At 38.4% G+C, this 18,918-nt stretch overlaps 2 protein-coding genes across 3 annotated transcripts; both read left to right on the plus strand.

Moving 5' to 3' along the window:
* Positions 1-913: 913 nt before the first annotated feature.
* On the plus strand, positions 914-4,033 carry LOC122660242 (uncharacterized protein OsI_027940). Its single transcript, XM_043855461.1, has 6 exons — positions 914-992; positions 1,787-1,973; positions 2,500-2,653; positions 2,749-2,789; positions 2,884-3,118; positions 3,507-4,033. Exons 1-6 carry the CDS (start codon positions 988-990, stop codon positions 3,593-3,595), a joined length of 711 nt encoding a protein of 236 aa, XP_043711396.1. The 5' UTR covers positions 914-987; the 3' UTR covers positions 3,596-4,033.
* A 4,603-nt stretch (positions 4,034-8,636) lies between these two features.
* LOC122659848 (WD repeat-containing protein GTS1) lies at positions 8,637-17,406 on the plus strand. 2 transcript variants are annotated; one of them, XM_043854991.1, is made up of 9 exons: positions 8,637-8,672; positions 9,027-9,258; positions 9,394-9,601; positions 10,524-10,619; positions 11,172-11,246; positions 11,729-11,839; positions 14,922-15,013; positions 16,346-16,430; positions 16,945-17,406. In XM_043854991.1, exons 2-9 carry the CDS (start codon positions 9,122-9,124, stop codon positions 17,305-17,307), a joined length of 1,167 nt encoding a protein of 388 aa, XP_043710926.1. In that variant the 5' UTR covers positions 8,637-8,672; positions 9,027-9,121; the 3' UTR covers positions 17,308-17,406. The 2 variants fall into 2 exon arrangements, with proteins under 2 accessions (XP_043710926.1, XP_043710927.1); XM_043854992.1 differs by lacking the exon at positions 10,524-10,619.
* The last annotated feature ends 1,512 nt before the right edge of the window (positions 17,407-18,918 follow it).

Consider the following 18,918-nt stretch of genomic DNA (forward strand, 5'->3'; position numbering starts at 1 on the left):
TGGGAAAACCCTAGATGCCTGAAATATGATGATTTCTAGACTGATCCGACTAATCTAGGCTGAAATCGGATGTGAGTGATCCAAATCCCGATTTATAGGAGTGAAACAGAGCCGGGTTTTTTTAAAACCCTAGCTCAACCCTGAGTCCTCTTTGCTCAACCCAAGCCCATCCCGACCCTAGGTCGGGTTGAGATATCTCAGACCAGGCCCAACCCTGTTGGGCTCAGCCCAGCACAGCGCGACCTTGATCATGCCAGGTTGGGTCGGGTTGGCCCTGATCAACCTTGATTTTTGCTAGGGCTTGGTTGGCCCTGATTGACCAGTCTCATGTGATTGGGTAAATTAGTTTGTTTCATATTCAATTGACTATTAGACTTTTCTTTAGGTTAAAAAACTTAGCCTAATCTTAAAATTTTAAATACTTTTGTTCAATAGAATTAGCCTCTTTTTTTTTCGGGTAAATCAATAAATAATTATATACTAAACAAATTGCAAAATGTAATCAATAAATTGTAAAGCATAACCTAACATAGGGTCGGACTGGGCTTAGCCCGAGACCTCAACCTTGGCCCAGTTCGATCCTAATCCCAAGCCTAAAAATTTTAACCCTAACCCGTCCTTAGGGTTAAAAAAATCCAACCCAGACCCTATTCAAACTCCACGCGGACCAAACTTACACCCCTACCGATTCAGGGTTTGTAAACCCTTTTTATCACCATTCATAGTGACAAGTTTCTTTCGTTAAGAAAAGTTGAGAAGGGAAAATGACTAAATAGTAACACCGACACATTACGTCGGTTCAATCGGCAGAAAAGTCACAAAAGACATACTAGTTAAAAAAAATGGCATTTTCGTAATTTACGGCTTATAAATAAGACACTTCGTTCAACATTTGGTACTTCTCCCGTTTCCCGTTTCTATTACTGACCTAAGGACTTCATTTGCTCTCTCTCTCTCTCTCTTTCTAGGGTTTTTCTTTGCGATACGATGAGGTAAGCTTGATTTCGGTCGTCATTTCCTTCTCAGTTCAGTTCAGTTTAGTCCAGAGTTCAGACTGAATGCTTTGTTTTCTGTGGATTCCGTAGTTTCCTTTATTCTTAGATCTGCTTTATTCGCTTCGATCGTTATTTGTTAGTTACTGCGTTAGCTTCTATTAGAGACATTTGATTTGATTACTGGCGGTTCGACTTTGATCAGTATTAGAGATAGCGAGTTGTTCTCTGGTTTACATCGGCGAAATCAATTGCGTTTAGGGTTTCCTGTTTTAGTTCGAAATATTATAAAAGAAAGAAAGGGAAGGAGCCACTTGGGTGGGTTAGTGTTTCTAATCCATAGAATGTATTTAGGTACTCAATGAACTGAAATGGTAATTGTCACCGCAATGGATTTGAGAGGTTCTAATCCAACCCTGTAAAGCTACTAGTGTCTGTTGCAGAATTAGAAAGACTGCACTTGATAGAGGATTGCAATTGATTGCCATTCTTCATTTGGTTAATTAGGATCAGGCATTTCATTTAGGTAAAAGGGGTCTGCATTGCATTAACTGTGATTCTAGTTCTTTCATGGCTGTTAAGTATCGAGTTTGTAGTAACCCTCACCCCCTTTTCAGTTTTTGAGTGAACTGTCACACTAAGATGACTATATTTTTGCTGTGGATTTCAACTTGTTGATTTGTGGAATTTTTATGTAATATCAGATTCATCGTCATAACTATGATTTTATGTTCTTATGTTTTGACTGACCTCAATGCTAAAAGATGGTGCCTTTTTTTTTTTTTTTTTGGTAGTCGTCATCCTGAGGTGAAGTGGGCACAGAGGTTGGACAAGGTTTTCATTACAGTGTTATTGGCAGATGCCAAAAATGCAAAAGTAAATCTAGAACCAGATGGAGTTTTCACTTTCTCTGCTGCTGCTGGGGCTGAAAACCATCTTTATGAAGTGAAGATGGATCTCTATGATAAGGTGAATGTAGAGGTAAGAAGCTTGTTTACTATCATGTCCGGTTTCTTTATGAAAGACTTTGATTTTGCTGGGTATTTTTACTTGTGAGCCACGGACAATGTCTGAGTAATGATGGACAGATGTTAGAAACCCTTTAGCTCGGCATTGCCATACATTTGGTTTAAAAGCAGAGAATATATTGACCATTCAAAATCATTCAAACAATAGTGCTAATATGATTATCTTAAATGTTTTATCTATTTCAGTCTTTTCAGTAGTCATATAAGTTTTCTAAAGCGGATATCGGAAAATATTGCCACTGCAGTCTTTTTGGTAGTCATAAGAGTTTTTATGTGTTATGGAAAAATGTTTGTTCATCAATGTCAGAATGATTTTGTGCTGTGAATTTCTTAGATGGGAACCATTTGGTGGTGAATGTCCAATATGATGTAATTAGCTTATGAACCTGAATCTTACTTTTACATGGAGTGGCCATGTGTGCTCTTTGCATATTCCTATTTTCTTTCTACCTTTGTTCATGAACATTTTACTGCTATAGGAAAGCATTATAAACATTGGAGTCAGGAGTATATTCTGTGTAATAGAGAAAGCAGAGAAGGGGTGGTGGAAGAAGCTTTTGCGTGGGGATGACAAGACTCCACATTATGTGAAGGTCGATTGGGACAAATGGGTGGATGAAGATGATGACACTGGTATGTAATTCTTTAAGCTTTGTTTTTGCTGTGTATGCTCATGAACTTGTGCCTTTCGTTGGAAATTATTGAATTTTATTTGCTGATTTCTTTAGGTGGTCCTGCTGACATGGATTTGGGGGGGATGGACTTCTCAGTATGTATATACTATATGGTGGTTGTTTCATTTTAAAGATTTGTGATTGTACTTTGTGCTAATTGTCTTAATGGCTGGTTGTCTTTTCTTGTAGAAATTTGCTGATATGCAGGGAATGGGCGGAGGAATGGGAATGGGTGGAGGAATGGGAATGGGAATGGGCGGAGGAATGGGAATTCCCGGAATGGGAATGGGTGGAGGAATGGGAATTCCCGGAATGGGAATGGGAATGGGCGGAGGAATGGGAATTCCCGGAATGGGAATGGGCGGAGGAATGGGAATTCCCGGAATGGGAATGGGCGATGATCTTGAAGACAGTGATGATGAAGGTATCTAGTCCAAAAGTGTTTTTTTTTCACATCATGTGTAATGTATTATGATGGATTTGATATTTGTACGTTTTAAAGAACATAACTAACTGCATGTTCCTAGTAAAGAGGACTCAAAAACTTATAGTGGGGAATATACCAAACCTATCTCAGTTCTTCTGTTCGTGTACATGTTAAAATAGAAGTCTGAGAAGGCCCTGGGCTTTATATCAATTTTCTCAAATATATAGAATGTTGGCATATCTTAGGTTTGCTTAGAGATCCATGAAATGGTGGGATATAGCATTTATATAAATTGATTTTCAGGTAGAAAGGGAGTGCTGTGGGTTGTTGTGGGTGGAGTGTCTCCTGCCAGCTATTTTAATGTCAGATTCCCATTTCTTTGCAGATCAAGAAGTGGAAAAACCAACAGGAGGACATGAAAAGAAGCAGGATGAAGCTACAGAGGGGAAGACAGAAGCTGCTCCAATCACATGAAGCATGTCTCTGTGAAAATTTCAGAGGAATCAACTCCAGACTTTTGCTTTGGCATAAGTTTGGATAACAAGTCAGGTCCAGTACAGGACCAGCTACATTCGAGTGTCTTCCATCATCTCAAAGCTTAAGTTTGGTTAATGTTTTATTTTGACAAGTGGTAGGTACTGGCTTTAGGCCAAGTAAAACATTACAGTTTTTTTTATCAATTTGAATGCCGTATGTATTTTAAAAGATTAGGATTCAAGGGATTATAAATTTATAACTTGAGAATTGGCATTAAAGTCTCATTTTTCTATTACTGCAACAGTTAGAGCTTTTTTGTAGTTTATTTTTGTGCTTTTCTACCCTAACTTCTATGGTTGATAATTCAGAATGGCCGTGTTGGGGTGTGTTTTTTTCAACCCAAGCAACATGCGAGTGATTTCATGATTTTTAAACCCGGTCATTGCTTCTCCTCTGCCCTGACCTGGGTGGGTGGCCATGGCTCCTTTATCCCTAGCTGGTTTATGTCCAGTTTTTTTTCCCCCTCTTTTGTGTTTTTTGGTCAAAATTACTTATTCCCTGCGCTAACCGCATCTTGGCTTGCTCTTGGTTGCCACTTTGGCCCAGTTTTGAATTGAAATAAAACAAAATGTTTTAATAAAAAAGGTGTACATAATGCACGAGGCTGCCACTGTAGGTCTGAAGAGGGTCATATAATATATGCAGCTTTTTCTTAGCTTCGGGGAGAGGTTTACAGACTCGAGCTCGCGACCACTAGGTTGCCATGGAGCAATCTTCTTGTTGTGCCGAGGTCTGCCCTCAAAAGAAAATGCTTTAATAACAATCCCAAAATCCTGAGCTATGTAAATTGTTTAAAATTATTGTTGAGTGGGTAATTGCAGGCCATGAATAGAACGTGATGTTAGAATAGTTCAACTATTCAATAAAATGTTTCTTTTTACTGTTTCCTCGTTCCTAGAAGCGTGTGAATTACAAAAAAAAAAAACAGTTCTTCATGAGTAATGTGGTTTAGAAAATTCAGAATCTTTACAAAATTTCAACATCCACAAGAAAACTAAGATTAAAAAATATATATTGTAAGGGATCCTCTTAAAGACATTTCGCAAGGTGTTAAATAATTTATAAATTTTTTTGCCCTTTTAGTATGGTTCATAATATTGTTTTCCAATGAGGGTATAGTGTCATTTTACAAATTTACTTAAATATGCATGATAATGATACCTTTTGATAACGACATATTGATAACATATTTTCAAATTATTTTTGAAAACCTTTTTATATCTCTATCTTAAAGAATCTTTAATAATAAAACAAGAGATAATTAAAAGAAGGTGTCACATTCTAAATACACCTATAGAGATAGTCATTCAGACACTCGCTAAGTTTTATGTTGAATTTATGATTCAAATGCTAATGAATTAGAAATTTTTTTTCCCAATATTTTCAAATCAATTAAAAATAACGAAAAACCATCATATAAAAACAATACATACAACACACAGGTACACATATGCACAAGCGAATGATGAAAGCAAAAACATGGCCTAAAGGTACCAAAAGAAATGAAAGAGAACAAAATCATACAAAGGTCTATGGGAACTGTTTCTGTGACCACGACCAGTTGGTGAGGTTGATCGACCATGTCTATTCCTAAAAGGTCTATGTTGTTCAGCTTTTGTATGGTGGATTGAAATGCTTTACAATAGTCTTCATTTAGAAATTCATGTTGAGTCCTTAGCCACTTAATGGATACACAAATTCTCCAAAAGAATATTGTTGGACTATGCAATCTCCTTGAAATTTTCTAGAGCCTTAGGATTGTCATTATTTCTGTCAAGATGACCCTTGTTCATTGTTTGAATAAAGCAATTACATTTTCATATGTAAGATGCTCACAAGACATTACATTCTTAAAGGAAAATCTTATAAGACAATCATACGATCAACTATGATGTATGATGTAGAATATTGGGCAATTTAGAAATATCCTATAGATAAACTCACTGTATGAGAGATGAGGAAGTTAAGATAGATAAGGCAAAAATAGGAAGGATAGAGTAAGGAATGATGATATTAGAGCTGATTTAAGAGTAGCTCTGATGCATGATAAGTTACGAGAAAGTCGTTTGAGGTGGAATGACCATGTTCAACGGAGGCCTATGGATGCTCTAGTATGGAGGAGTGATTCGATTTAGATTGAAGGAACTAAAAGAGCCAAAGGCCAACCTAAATACCCTCGGAAAAATGAGAAAAGAGATGCATGGCTTAGGGAAATGCTATAAGATGAGAGTACAAATATGAAAAGCATCATATGCAAGAGTTTGTTGCATTATGTATAAGTGTCGATGACCTTACACACTCGTACAAATTCTGTTTGGGGCATTTTCCCATATTTGTACATTTCTCTTATGCCCTTAAAAAGACCAAGTAAGCATAGTCATCTGGTAAATATTTAAAACATGAAAATGATGAATAAAAATCAGTTAAAAATGAAATCATTACATAAATAGTAAACATCTATCAAAGAAGACAAAGAAATTAATTCCTCAAACATTTAAATTTTTCGTGTTTAAACATTATTTTTAGCTTAAATATGTTAAATGTATAGGATGTTCATCTTCAAGAAAATTTTGGGTTAGTTAAGCACAAAAAGCTTACTTCTTATACTAGCAATGATGTCCAAAAATAAAAATAGGGGACATACAAGTATAGTAGTAAAGCAATCAGTAGTAAAAATTGCAAGAGACAATTTTCCTACACCCACGGTAGAGAGAATCCCTTGACTGAGGGGTTCGAGTGGTGTGTAGAGGGTTTTGGGGAATAATGGAAGGATATTATCGAGTTCATACTACAGCAAAACAGAGCAATTATGACCTTTGATGGGTATACTTTTTCTTCACCCACGGTGGAGGAATAACTTTCTCCAAAATTATATATACACATGGAAAAAACCTGGTTCTGGAAGGGAACAAGAAAGAAAACAATCCATACCTCTCCTAGTTACCACCTCAAGGACTCAAAGCTTTATGCTCTTTTCTCAACTTTAAAGACATCTACTCTTGAAGTTGATATTCTCTTATACCTCATAAGGTGAGAAGTGTCTCTTGGAGTCAAAGTTGCAGCTGTTACAATCAAAGAAAATCACAATTCAAGTTTCAAATTGCTGAAAATTTATATCGACAACATGGCTAATCCTTTAGCCATCTCGTCTTAGAGGCTCCATATGGTTGCAAGGAAAATTAAAGAGAATGGAAGTGAAAATTTGTTTAACTTAGGAACGTTCCAGTAAGAAGGAGTGATTTGATCCCAATTGAAGTAATTAAAAGAGCTAGGGGCAAGCCTAAAATGGTCATAGGAGAAGTGTGAGGAAGAACATGTATAGTCTTGGTCTTGTCTCAAGTATGACCACGGATAAAGCCTATTAGAGGACAATGATCCATATAGCAAATACCATTTAGCTAAGATTCTCCTAACTTGCTGGGCTATGCTTCTTTTCTCTTACTTTCATCTTTCATTTTTCTTTCTATTTCCCATCTTTCATTTTCCATTTTCCATTTCTCGTTTCATTTCCTATCTCTCTTTTCCTATCTTTTATTCCCATTTTTGGTTTAGACATCAATTTTTCTCTATCTTACTTTGTTTGGATCCATGTAGCTGACCCCATTAAATTAGGATAAGGCTGAGTTTGTTGTTGGAAGTGAAAATTTTTCAAACCTAAAAATACAAACTTTTATAATCATTATCCCACATGATTATATTCCTAACACCAAATCATTCTATATTTGGTTATAAAAATTCATGTTACTTTTGAATTCCTTTAGATTTGAAACGTAAATTAAATAATACATCTAAAAAGTATCATTACTAAATATGGTAAGAAATTTAAGTAGTTTATACGATCATGTTGAATAATGATTACCAAAAATTTTCACTTCCATTCCCTTTAATTTCCCTTGCAATCAAATGGAGCCAAGAAGGGTTCCCCCCCCCACAAATAAAAAAAAAAAGGTGATAGTGTTTGTTGTTGATAAATGTTAAATGAAGCCCATGGGCTGGGACAGCCCAAACCCACAGTAATGATCCCATGTTCACAATGGTTTAAAATAACCGTCCCGTCCCCTTGGAAAGGCAGGGATATGCCGGTCATTTTGCTTTCGGCTGTGTCTGGGCACAGGTACACGCCATAGCACACGATCGAGTGGCGTTCTTTCTCCCAAAAAATAAACAGTTTATGCCACTAAATCATAAACACCTCCTTACTTATTTATGGACTTTAAATTATTTTAAATAGAAACAAGGATTATTAATCATACCAAACAGAAACAGAAACATATAAGATAAACATAAGGGATAAAGAATGCTAACCGGTTGCGTAGCGCAGTGTGTACCTACTCCCAGACACAGTCCCGTGCGAAATGATTGATTGGCGCACCCCCTGGAAAGGCAGAAAGGACCAGGGGTGCATCGGTCATTAGTGTCTAAGCTTAGGTACATGCTGTGCTATGCAAACGGTTAGTGTTCTTTTTCCCATGTAAACTATACCAAAGAGAGCCTTAGTCTAGGGGTGTCAATCAGTCGGTTTTGGTTAGGCCTAATCAATCCCTGCCAATTTAAGGTTCCGCACTGTTTCCGCCCATTTAGGTAATCGGGCCTATGAGGCCCAGGAATGCATTTTTATTCGGTTGGTTGGTTTCCGATCCATAATCACGCTTGAGTAATTGGGTTGATCGGGATTTAAACATGCTATTTGAATAATTGGCCTGTAGACGGTCCTTAATGGGCTATAAATGGTTTTTAAACGGGCTATTCGGGCTATAAATGGTCAATTATCGATCGGTCCCCATCGGGCCATTATGTTGCACTAGGACCATCCAATCATTAATCGGTCGGATCCCAACACGCTTTGGTTAGATCAGTATCAGGCTTCCACCAGATGGTTCAGGTCCGGCCAACCGATGTGGGACAATTTTTGACACCCCTACTGGCTTGTCCTTAAACCCATTCGCATTTCAATGTTATACCCTAAAAACCAAGGCAGGGCTCGTTTGCTTAATCGCTTTTGTTTTTTGAATACTTTTTTTTTTTTTTTGGTAGAAGTTTTTCGAATATTTTTACATCCCTTTGAAAAGTTTGAACCATGGTTTGAGGTTTATCCAAAAAAAAAAAAAAAAAAAAAAAAAAAAAAAAGAAAAAAGAAAAAAAGAAAAAAAGAAAACAGAAGCATGGTTTGAGGAATCGGTATTGGATCGGTCAATACGTATCGATTCCTGGTCGATCCCATAAAACCCATATTAATGGATAGATACGGACCAAGGGGTATAATGGTAAAACAATCGATTTTTAAACGAACCCAAGGGTGATATCGTATCGGCATCGGTCACCGATACCGTATCCGATACAGATTCCTAAATCCCTGCTTCGAAGTTAGAATTGAGAAGCTGAGAGTGTAAACCCTCACAAGTTTATGAACTAAACCCTCTCTCTCTCCTGCAGCATCGCTTCCACTCGAACTTCACACAGAGAATGGAAGAGACGGGGATGGAAATCGATGAGTCTACTCCTGCTGCTCCTCTTAATTCGCAATCATTTAAGCGATTAGGGATAAAAAATTCGATTCAGACAAACTTCGGGGACGATTACGTCTTCCAAATCGATCTCAGGTGTCCATGCCCTCGCTCTCTCTGTCTCTCTATTCCTTAAGACTTGATTCCTCTTAGTTGGTTGCGTGTTTTTATTTTAATTAGTGTCTAATTGGTGTCCTTCCTTCCCCCTTCTATTGGAAACCGAAACGAAAGCCAGGAGATTTCAACAATGGCGGTATCTTTGTCGACAAATACGATCAAGCTTTACTCCCCTGAGACAGGTCAATATCTTGGCGAGTGCAAGGGTCACTCTTCCACCATCAACCAGATTTCATTCTCAGCTCCCTCATCTCCTTGTGTCTTACACTCTTGCTCGTCTGATGGCACTGTTAGAGCTTGGGACACTCGATCCTTCAAGCAGGTCTGCACGCAGAGGCATTAGCAACTAATTACTCAGGCTTAGATGAAATCACAATTTTTATTAGATTTGCTATCTTATGCCTCGACTGCTTGCTAGTTTATGAAGTTGGTTTTTGGAAATCCTGCTTACGATATTACAATTGCCATTGTGGAATACTATTTCTGTTTGTCATCGCCTGGAGATATTTTTTTTTTAGATAGATACCTATTCTATGGGTGGAGGGATGGAAGATGGGAACCAGGAGGCTTGAACTCAAGACCTCCTGGTCGGGTGGGCTTCTACACTCCAGACTGCTAACATCTACGCTAGGCAGTTGTTCTCATCTCCTGGAAATTTATTCAAATTGCTTATAGTGCTCACTCTTTGATCAAATACTTATTGTTAAGCTCCTCTTCCCCCAATTTCCAACGAGGGGCTTGCTGGTTGTAACAATTATACAATAAGGATTTGATCAAAGAGTGAGCACTGTAAGTAAACAAGTATATTTGCCACACGTAAATGGGAAAATTATACATATATAGGTGTCAGAAGGAAACCCAAGTGATACATGGTCTCACTATGTCTTAAATTAGAATTATTTAGAGGCAGAATTGATGGATCTGTAGGTTGAGTAAAAGGCAGCTAATTTTTTAAATTTTTTTTTTTTTTTGGGGGGGTGGGGAGGAATATCAAATTTTCAAACGCACACCTGGACTCTATGGTTTTAGGGACGAACGTTTACTAAGTTAATATTGCTTGCCATCTCTAGATCTCTCTTTTTTTTTTTCCTTTTCAGTTATCTCTTCATCTTCTTGAACTTTACTTACAATCCTTAATTTGCTACTGGCCCATGGGTTTCCTTGAGTACGATTTAATGTCTTAATAAAATATAGTTTCTGTTAAGCCCTTAAGACATAATGGTTTTAAATTTTATGCTTCTTAGGTCTCCTTATTAAGTGCTGGTTCTTCTCAAGAAGTATTCAGCTTTTCTTTTGGTGGATCAAACGACAGTCTTCTTGCTTCCGGATGTAAATCTCAGGTATGATGGTTCGAGTCAGTTTCTCTAACAACTTTGAGGATTAAAAGCCATATTAGTTTTGTGTCTGTTTACCATGTGCCATACTTTTCTATTTTCAGAAGAATGATGTCAATTATGCTTCATTGATTGGATTTGTTTTCATGTTGAAACGAAGGCTTTCATCAAGTTCTGCAATTCGAACTATTTTAACTTTTCCTCATTCAATATACAAGCTTTATGAGTGGAATAAACTATTTAAACTCTGCCATGTTCAAAATATACCCTTTATTCTAGCTTATTCATCCAAATTAAGTGAATCTGAGAGGAAAATTAACATGAAAGCGATGCTCCTGTGTGCCATAGTTTCTTCGCTGAATGTTGCTTTCTCACTTATACCACTTCATTAGTATTATGTATGTCAGTAGGTTCATATTTATATATTTATTTAAAAAAGGGCGTACCCAGTGCACGAGGCTCCTGCCACTGCGGGGTCGGGGGAGGGTCATAATGTACGCAGCCTTACCCCTACTTTCGCAGAGAGGCTGTTTATTTATTTCTATTAATTGCTTGTAGATACTCTTTTGGGATTGGAGGAATGGAAAGCAAGTGGCATGCTTGGAGGAGTCCCATGTGGATGATGTTACTCAGGTTTGTCCTGATTTCTGTGCTATTCATATTTGTGATTTATATGTGCTGTTTTATGTTCCAACAGCATTCATGTGTTGATACTGAGCAGTAAGTCGTGTTTACCATCAAGTCAAATAAGTCAGATGACTGGGAACCATGTAAAACACCCTCTTTTTAAGATTTGCTTGTGATTGCTTAAGTTATAAAATAGAAATTTCTGGCCTGAATTCCAATTTAGTAAAAAAAAGTTATACGAGTTATCTTAATTGTTGACAGTTATTTGTTTACGTTCCAATACTATAAAAACAAATGTCAAATTCCAAAAGTAGTGACCTCAAGGTAGTCATATAGATTATTGGGTGCATCCTAATTTATGCTTGCATTTTGTCATTGTAAAGTGTTTCATGGGCATAGTGTCCAAGATTTACTCTCATTATTCATGCAGCAGCTTGTGGGTGTTGGATGTTCTAAAGTCTATTTCGTGGCTTCCTGATCATTACTAGGTCCATTTTGTCCCAGATCATAAAAGCAAGCTTATTTCTGCTTCCGTTGATGGGTTGATGTGCATATTTAATACTGATGGAGATATCAATGATGATGACCATTTGGAAGCAGTAAGTATATCCTAGTGATTAATATATTTTTCATTTTGTATATTCAGTGCCTTTTTCGATTGCTAGTCAGGAAATAATGTGCTGACTATTTATTTTGCTTTGCTTGGACAATCGTTACACCAAATATGTTATGTAACCATTGCTAAAGATTATTGTTGTGTACTTATGTGTTCACCTTTTCTACCAACATTCATGGGTAGCAATTATCATGCATAGAATGCTCCTCCTGGTAGCAATACCCTTTGATATTCCCAGATCACCGTGCGGGGGGGGAGGAATCAGGGTCACAAAATTTTCTCCAAAAATTATTCCCAACACACGTTGCAACTCATCCTTGGTATTCCCAACACTGATGGCACTATATCTATCAACACTGACGTAACGACACTCACAACTGGGACACACACACACGTAGTTACATACACATTGACGTCATTGTCTCACAAACACAAATGCTGATATGCACTAGCACAAATACCAACTGGCTGGGGGGCCCAATTTTACCAGTCTATAATTTTGTATGCCCTCTTTCCTCGCAACCACAATAGGTCAGGCCAACGGGAGGTACATACCCATCCTGTTATCACCATAGAACTCAAATATCCAAACAATAATAAACTAAACAAACCACAATGACATAGGGTTTACGTGGTTCAGCAGTGTGCTTACATCCACAGAGTAATGGTCAAGCTGACCTCAGTGTTTACTCAGTCACTAATGATTTTGACTGCAAGCTACAGCTCAAGAACACCCTATCCTGCTTCAACACTTGTCTATACAAGTGCAAGGGTTACAACCCCGAATGGTTTGTTCTAGCTGCAACGACGACTCCTCTGGAGCACCCTCTCTTGCTTCAACCTTTGATGATCACAAAGGCAAGGACTACAATCCCAAAACCTAGACAAGCCCCAACTTGCTATGTTTACAATTTAAGAATGATAAATTAACAAAGCTCCCAATTACATCAATGGTCTTGGTCTTTCAACATTAAACTTAATCTTGAAACAATAAAAGTAGGGACTTGCGGTGTGGATTACGTCAGCCTGTGTAATCCCACTCTAGAAGAACCAATAATGAAGTTCTTCCCATCAATCTCCTCTCTTGACTGCAAGAATGAAGAAGAATCTCCTTGATTTCCAAGCTTCTCAATTAATAAATCAAACAATGGTCTTGGAATGGTCTTCTTCTTCCTCTTTCACTCTCTTCTCTCCTTGAGGTGGTTCTCTCCTCACATTTCTCTCTTTTCACGTATCTAAGAGAGTTAGGCACTAAAGCCCTAATGATTCATTAAATAGTAAGAAACCTGAGTTCAAAATTCATCCTTGGTTGAACACCTGGTCCGAACATCTTCTATGCATCGTCAATAAAACACCTGTATCTCTCTCATTCTATATTGGAATGACTTGAAATTTGTGCCATTTGAAAGAAAACTTGAAGAGCTACATCTTTCATGTTTTGGGCTACTTAATAATTTGCCATGAAGACGCCCGAAAATGCCCTTAAAGTGAAGTTTTGGGCAAAAAAGGAGTTCAAAAAATTCTGCGCAACAATACAAAAAATGCGGTAACTCTCTTCCAGTATCGAAACGACACACTTCCAATGGCATTGGAAAGATAACTTGACGAACTATGTTTCTCATGTAGAGTACTCTGCCCAGTTCTGCCCTTAAAGCGTCCAAAAAATAGCTCCAAACATGCTGTCACTGCATAAACTTATGAAATCAACATTTTTACTCTACGGGACCTCACTTGCTGCTTCGATCTTCTGCCAAACACTGTGTAAGAATGTCATACACTACCAACACCTGCCATGTGCTCATATGTGCCCAATGCCTCTGTTACATTGCCAATCCCTGTCCATACTGAATTTGACCTGTCTGCACTGCCAACTCATTGTCTGACATCCAGCACTGCTGGGACACTTGTAAACACTGTGCATCATCAGAAATCACTGCCAGGCACTCTCTGACACCTGTGAACACTGCCATGTCACCTGTGCACCACTTCCAGCATTGCCGGTCATTCCACTATTGCCACATTATGTTTGACATTGTACATACATGCACACTACTACCAAATACCATCATGCACTGCGACACATGTCCAGAAGCTGCCAAATCTAGTATTGCCATAATACTGTACACATCCATACTGCCACTGGTGCACATATGTACTGCCACATCATTCTGTATTGTACTACCATTAAACTGACACATCTGTCATTGTGACTGTCACACAACACTGTCATTTCAAACCAGTACTGCCACTGTACAACTGCTCTGTATGTTGACTGTTGACTGTGCTACACTGCTGACTGTCCACCATTGTGTAAGTCCATCACTGACTGTGTTGATCATACTATGTGAGTGTGTTGATCGTGACTGTGTTTACAATAATGACAACACCAACTGCCATATCCCCAACACCCTTTATAACCAAATAAAGGCTCTTGTGGTTAGGATCATTCCTGTGATAAGCACTTTAGGTTGTGTCCACCCCCAAAGGGTACTTACAATGGGATATAGATGGATCATAATATTCATTACAGCATTAGTATTTATCATCATCCGAATGTCTAGATGAGTGCTCTTGATGAAGATTTAGTCTCATTTAGGATGGTACGGATTTCCCTGCTTTGGCCAATACAGAGTGTCTTCATTCTTGGTTGTGATCATACCATCTTGATCTTGTTTCTATTATAGAGAATACCATTTCATATTCTGTGCCTATGTACTTATGCATGAATTTTTTATCTGCATATGTGATTATTAGTGAATGTATCTATGGGTGTAACACTCACAATATGGGACCCAGACACTACTTGTGTAATAGATTTGTCAGCAAGTAACCAAATTCATGTTTCCAATTTATAATAGCTTGTTGCTCAGTTTACCTCCTCAAACGAATTCCCTATGCAACACTTGATGGGGCAATACTTTTTTAGCCGTCTTAGTTATATCCAAAGAAAAGTAATAGCAGTATTCACTGGACTGTAGATGAAATATATGTTTTTGATATTTTACTGTAAGTCTGTAATGCTATTCTAATCTGAATTTGGCGAAGCCTTGTTCTTGATCATGTAGGTGATGAATGTTAGTACTTCCATTGGAAAAGTGGGGTTCTTTGGAGAGATGAATCAAAAGCTTTGGTGTTTGACACACATTGAAACTTTGAGGTATCAAAAAAAGATCAACCTCTACATTGATTCTTTTTTTTTTTGGCAATGTTTGACATTTTCTATCAGAAAAGAATTACCTTGTATTCTACTTTCTGTTTGCCGGTCATCTTGACCAGTTTCCTTGACAACTAATAGACCTCTGTTCCAAAGTAGAAGAACAAAAAAAGGGTTAGAACCCATTAAAAGCATCATTGTGTTTGGACTAATGATGGGAGAAGGGAGGGGGGACTCATATCTAAGAGCTACAAATTATCAATCGTTTCTCCTTTGGGTATGTGGTTTTTCTGAGGGAAGGGATAATTATTTAAGGGGACAGTAGGTCCAAGGGATCTGTCATCAATGCTGGGACATTTGTTGGAAGGATGCTGATCCTAACCATCCATTGATGGAGATCCTCAAGGAGCCATGTTATTGATGTCTTGGTCCATCTCAGCTCCATACTTCACCAGGTTTGGGACTTTCTGCATAAGGGAACTCTCCTTTGTGTCATGTGAAGAGGGCTTGTTGCGCTGAAAGTCTGAAACTCATCTCATGAACATGTGCAGTCCTTTTTCATTGCTAATTCAGCGACCATTTGTAGGATTCCTAGGTTGTCAGTATTCAATTAGACAACTTAACTAGAAATGGAAATATATATCAGTGAGTAGAAGAAGACCTCAGAACCTTATACACTGATGATAGCCTCTAGGCAAGGTTGAAGGAGAATGCTTTATCTTGGGGGCAGAAACCTTATATTAAAGATGTGGACCTCATACCTTAATTTAATGTTGGTGATTCTTACAAAATAGTCATAATCAATAACTTGGCAATAGATAAATTATTTTTAGTCTTGCAAACAACCCGAAGGTCGTGCTTGGCGAGTTGGTCAAGTGCTCACTTGCTGAACGCTTGGTCACGGGTTCAAGTCCTGGAAACAGGGGTAAGGCTGCGTACATTTGACCCTCCCCAGACCCTGCTAAACGCGGGAGCCTTGTGCACTGGGTACGGCCTTAGTCTTGCAAACAACCCCCTCCCCCCCCCCCCCCCCAAAAAAAATAAAAATTCTATATCATCTATTTCTCAGGCCCTCTTATTTGGTTAATTATTAAGGTATAAAGCTCTCTTGAACCCACTCTTTCTACGGATGTGGCCCTGTCCTAGGAGCTTTTGGGTTCTACAAGATACGTTTTGTTGAACTTATGAAGTTCGTGCAAGGATGCTAAGGGAGAGTTATTTCAGCCCCTTTTCTTCTCCATGTATATTATTTATCTTCAAAACTCTGGTGTCATTTTCACCCTTTTCCTTCTTTATGTCAATAATATCCCTTTCTAATTATTTTTACTCCTACAGTGTTTGGGACTGGAGAAATGGGGACGTTGAAGCCAACTTTGAGAATGCTCGTTCATTAGCCTCTGACAACTGGACAATGGACCATGTATGTCTTTCTTGTGCTATGAAATGTAAAGCTTGATCTAACCATTTCACAAGATTCTTTTGACAGCAATTTCTGTTACATTTTCACAGGCTCTTAGTTCCCTTTAATGATTTCATATGAATAGGGATTACACCAAATCAATGTAATGTAAGAATTGCTGAGAACCACCAGTATGCCGTACCTTCTGGCTAAGGTCTACAAACTATGGTCCAAGGAGGACTAAAAAATGATTATCCAAGCTGATAGCCACCTTAAAATCCCTAGATTAGTCTTTCCTTTCCTTTACCTGACAGAGTAAACTACGGATTTTAGGCATCTAAATCATCACCCAATGCACTGGACTAACTTCTTCCCCCCATTGGAGTAGCATGGGTGCAAATGTACAAATCTGAGAAACGTGGATATAGGTTATTTTCTCAATTACATGAACATCCCAATAGATCAAACATAATATAAAAAAGGTACACCATGATATTCCCTAATGTCTTTAGACTGTACTTTCTGTTTTGGGCAGGTTGATTATTTTGTTGATTGCCACTATTCAGCAGCCAATGATACTTTATGGGTAATCGGTGGCACAAATGTTGGCACTTTGGGCTACTTTCCTGTAAGTTACGGAGGACAGAAATCACTTGGCTCTCCAGAAGCTATTCTTGAAGGTGGACATGCAGGAATTGTGAGGACTGTCTTGCCGATGTCAGACAGGTATGGTGGCTCAGCCTTTGGTCAAGGTATGTTTGGATGGACTGGTGGTGAGGACGGTCGTTTGTGCTGCTGGCTGTCGGATGAATCTTCTGAAATAAATCGTTCCTGGATTTCAAGTGCACTAGTTATGAAGCCCTCAAAAACTCATAAGAACAGGCATCGTCCTTACTAGCAGACTATTCTCAATTTGGCTTGGAGCCATTTTTGTTTTAAAGGGTCTCTATAAATTGTTGTACTGTTGTAATTTCAGTAAATCTTTTATTTTATTTTTTAAATGAACTGTGAGTAAATCTTTCTTACTGTTATTGAAAAAGAAAGAGGAGGGGGGAGGTGGGAGGGGGGGGGGGCGCCCTTGGAAGGACGACTTTAGCCATCTTTCCCCATTTAGATGCTTTCGAAGTTGAGCTGTACCAATTTTCTGCCATCAAATCAAAGTGGCATTCCTTGTTTGGATGTCAAGAACAGAAAAAACCATTTTTTTTAAATATTTTGAAGGGATAGGTTTTTGTACACAGCCGTGTATGGTACACGGTCGTACTTTCAACCATTAGATGAGTTTGATTGTGGACAATACACGGCTTCTCATCCCTATTCAATGGTTGATGGTACGGTCGTGCACCATACAAGACCATGTACGAAACCTTTTGCCTATTTTGAATTTGAGAGACAAATATAGTATAGTCCCAGACATTGCAGCTAGTAAGGATATTGCTTGTAATACAGGGACCAAATCCAACCATTATGTGGGGAGAGGTGTTGGTGGCAAGGTCTAAGTCTGTATTAGGTACAGGTTTGATCCCCATGGATTCGGATTCAAATCATCTCAGATTTGGTTGTATTTATGCCATGATTCAGTTTAACTTGGTACATGTAGAATCTAGTTTGTTCAAAATTACTCAGAATTTAAAACACGTCATATCATGTGAAAGTTGAGCATCATTTATATGGATATTCTATCACCCAAACTCAACCAATGTGGGTTTAAATTCTGTGGCACAACAGTTTATTGTGGGATGTGCAAAATTTACTGTGCTTAGAACACATAACATTGAAAAGCTTCATGCCATATACAAAAAAGTTTAAGAAGCCCCAAGTTGTCGATAGACATTTTTTTTTTGTGTTAGAGGGAGAGGGGGAGGGGGAGGGAGAAAGTTGTCAGTGAAGAGAACAGAGTGTCATCATTACCCTCTCATGGTTCGTAATCTTAGATCGGATCAGTATCAACCTAAGTCAATCCCGAATCTTGATAGATTCAATAATGGTGCAGCCAAAGGGTAAAAAGTTAACAAGAACCGACTTTTGTCAAGTAATAGGGGTAAATCCAGCCGATCTAAACCAATTTTGACCGATCCAGATCAGTATCATATTGGTTTCGGCCTTGACCAATCCCGGGATTAAGAACCATGTCCCTCTTGTACAAAATCTGACCTGCCCTTAAGAGTCCCATCCGATGGCAATGAAGACAGGAAATCTCTTTGGCATGAATGAGAGAAATTGGACATCATCTTCTCCAGTGTGCATCCAACAGCTGGGAGCATCTGAGCACACACCCCGAGTTCCTCATCCCATCAGATGCACACCATAGAGGATTTCTCTCTAGAGAAACTTGATTCTCTTTGCTTTTTTTCCTTTTTCCCTGGGGGAATATCAAATGCCAATAAATTTTAAAGAGAAGTTTTGTGGGGAGTATACTGCCCTGACATGGGTGAAATGACCACCCTGCCACATGAAAGGCGAAAATTCCAACCCCATGATACTACTTGCACGCTCTCTCCATAAGAGA

The sequence above is a fragment of the Telopea speciosissima genome, chromosome 4 (assembly GCF_018873765.1).
Source record: "Telopea speciosissima isolate NSW1024214 ecotype Mountain lineage chromosome 4, Tspe_v1, whole genome shotgun sequence".
Taxonomy (NCBI): Eukaryota; Viridiplantae; Streptophyta; class Magnoliopsida; order Proteales; family Proteaceae; genus Telopea; species Telopea speciosissima.

Excerpts from the sequence above, each read along its gene's own strand:
- LOC122659848 (XM_043854991.1), top strand. The coding sequence starts at position 9,122 with ATGGAAGAGACGGGGATGGAAATCGATGAGTCTACTCCTGCTGCTCCT. Across the intron at positions 10,620-11,171 it reads CTTCCGGATGTAAATCTCAG|ATACTCTTTTGGGATTGGAG; the intron begins GTATGATGGTTC and ends AATTGCTTGTAG. Across the intron at positions 11,247-11,728 it reads ATGTGGATGATGTTACTCAG|GTCCATTTTGTCCCAGATCA; the intron begins GTTTGTCCTGAT and ends GATCATTACTAG.
- LOC122660242 (XM_043855461.1), top strand. Across the intron at positions 2,790-2,883 it reads TGGGGGGGATGGACTTCTCA|AAATTTGCTGATATGCAGGG; the intron begins GTATGTATATAC and ends CTTTTCTTGTAG. Across the intron at positions 3,119-3,506 it reads TGAAGACAGTGATGATGAAG|ATCAAGAAGTGGAAAAACCA; the intron begins GTATCTAGTCCA and ends ATTTCTTTGCAG.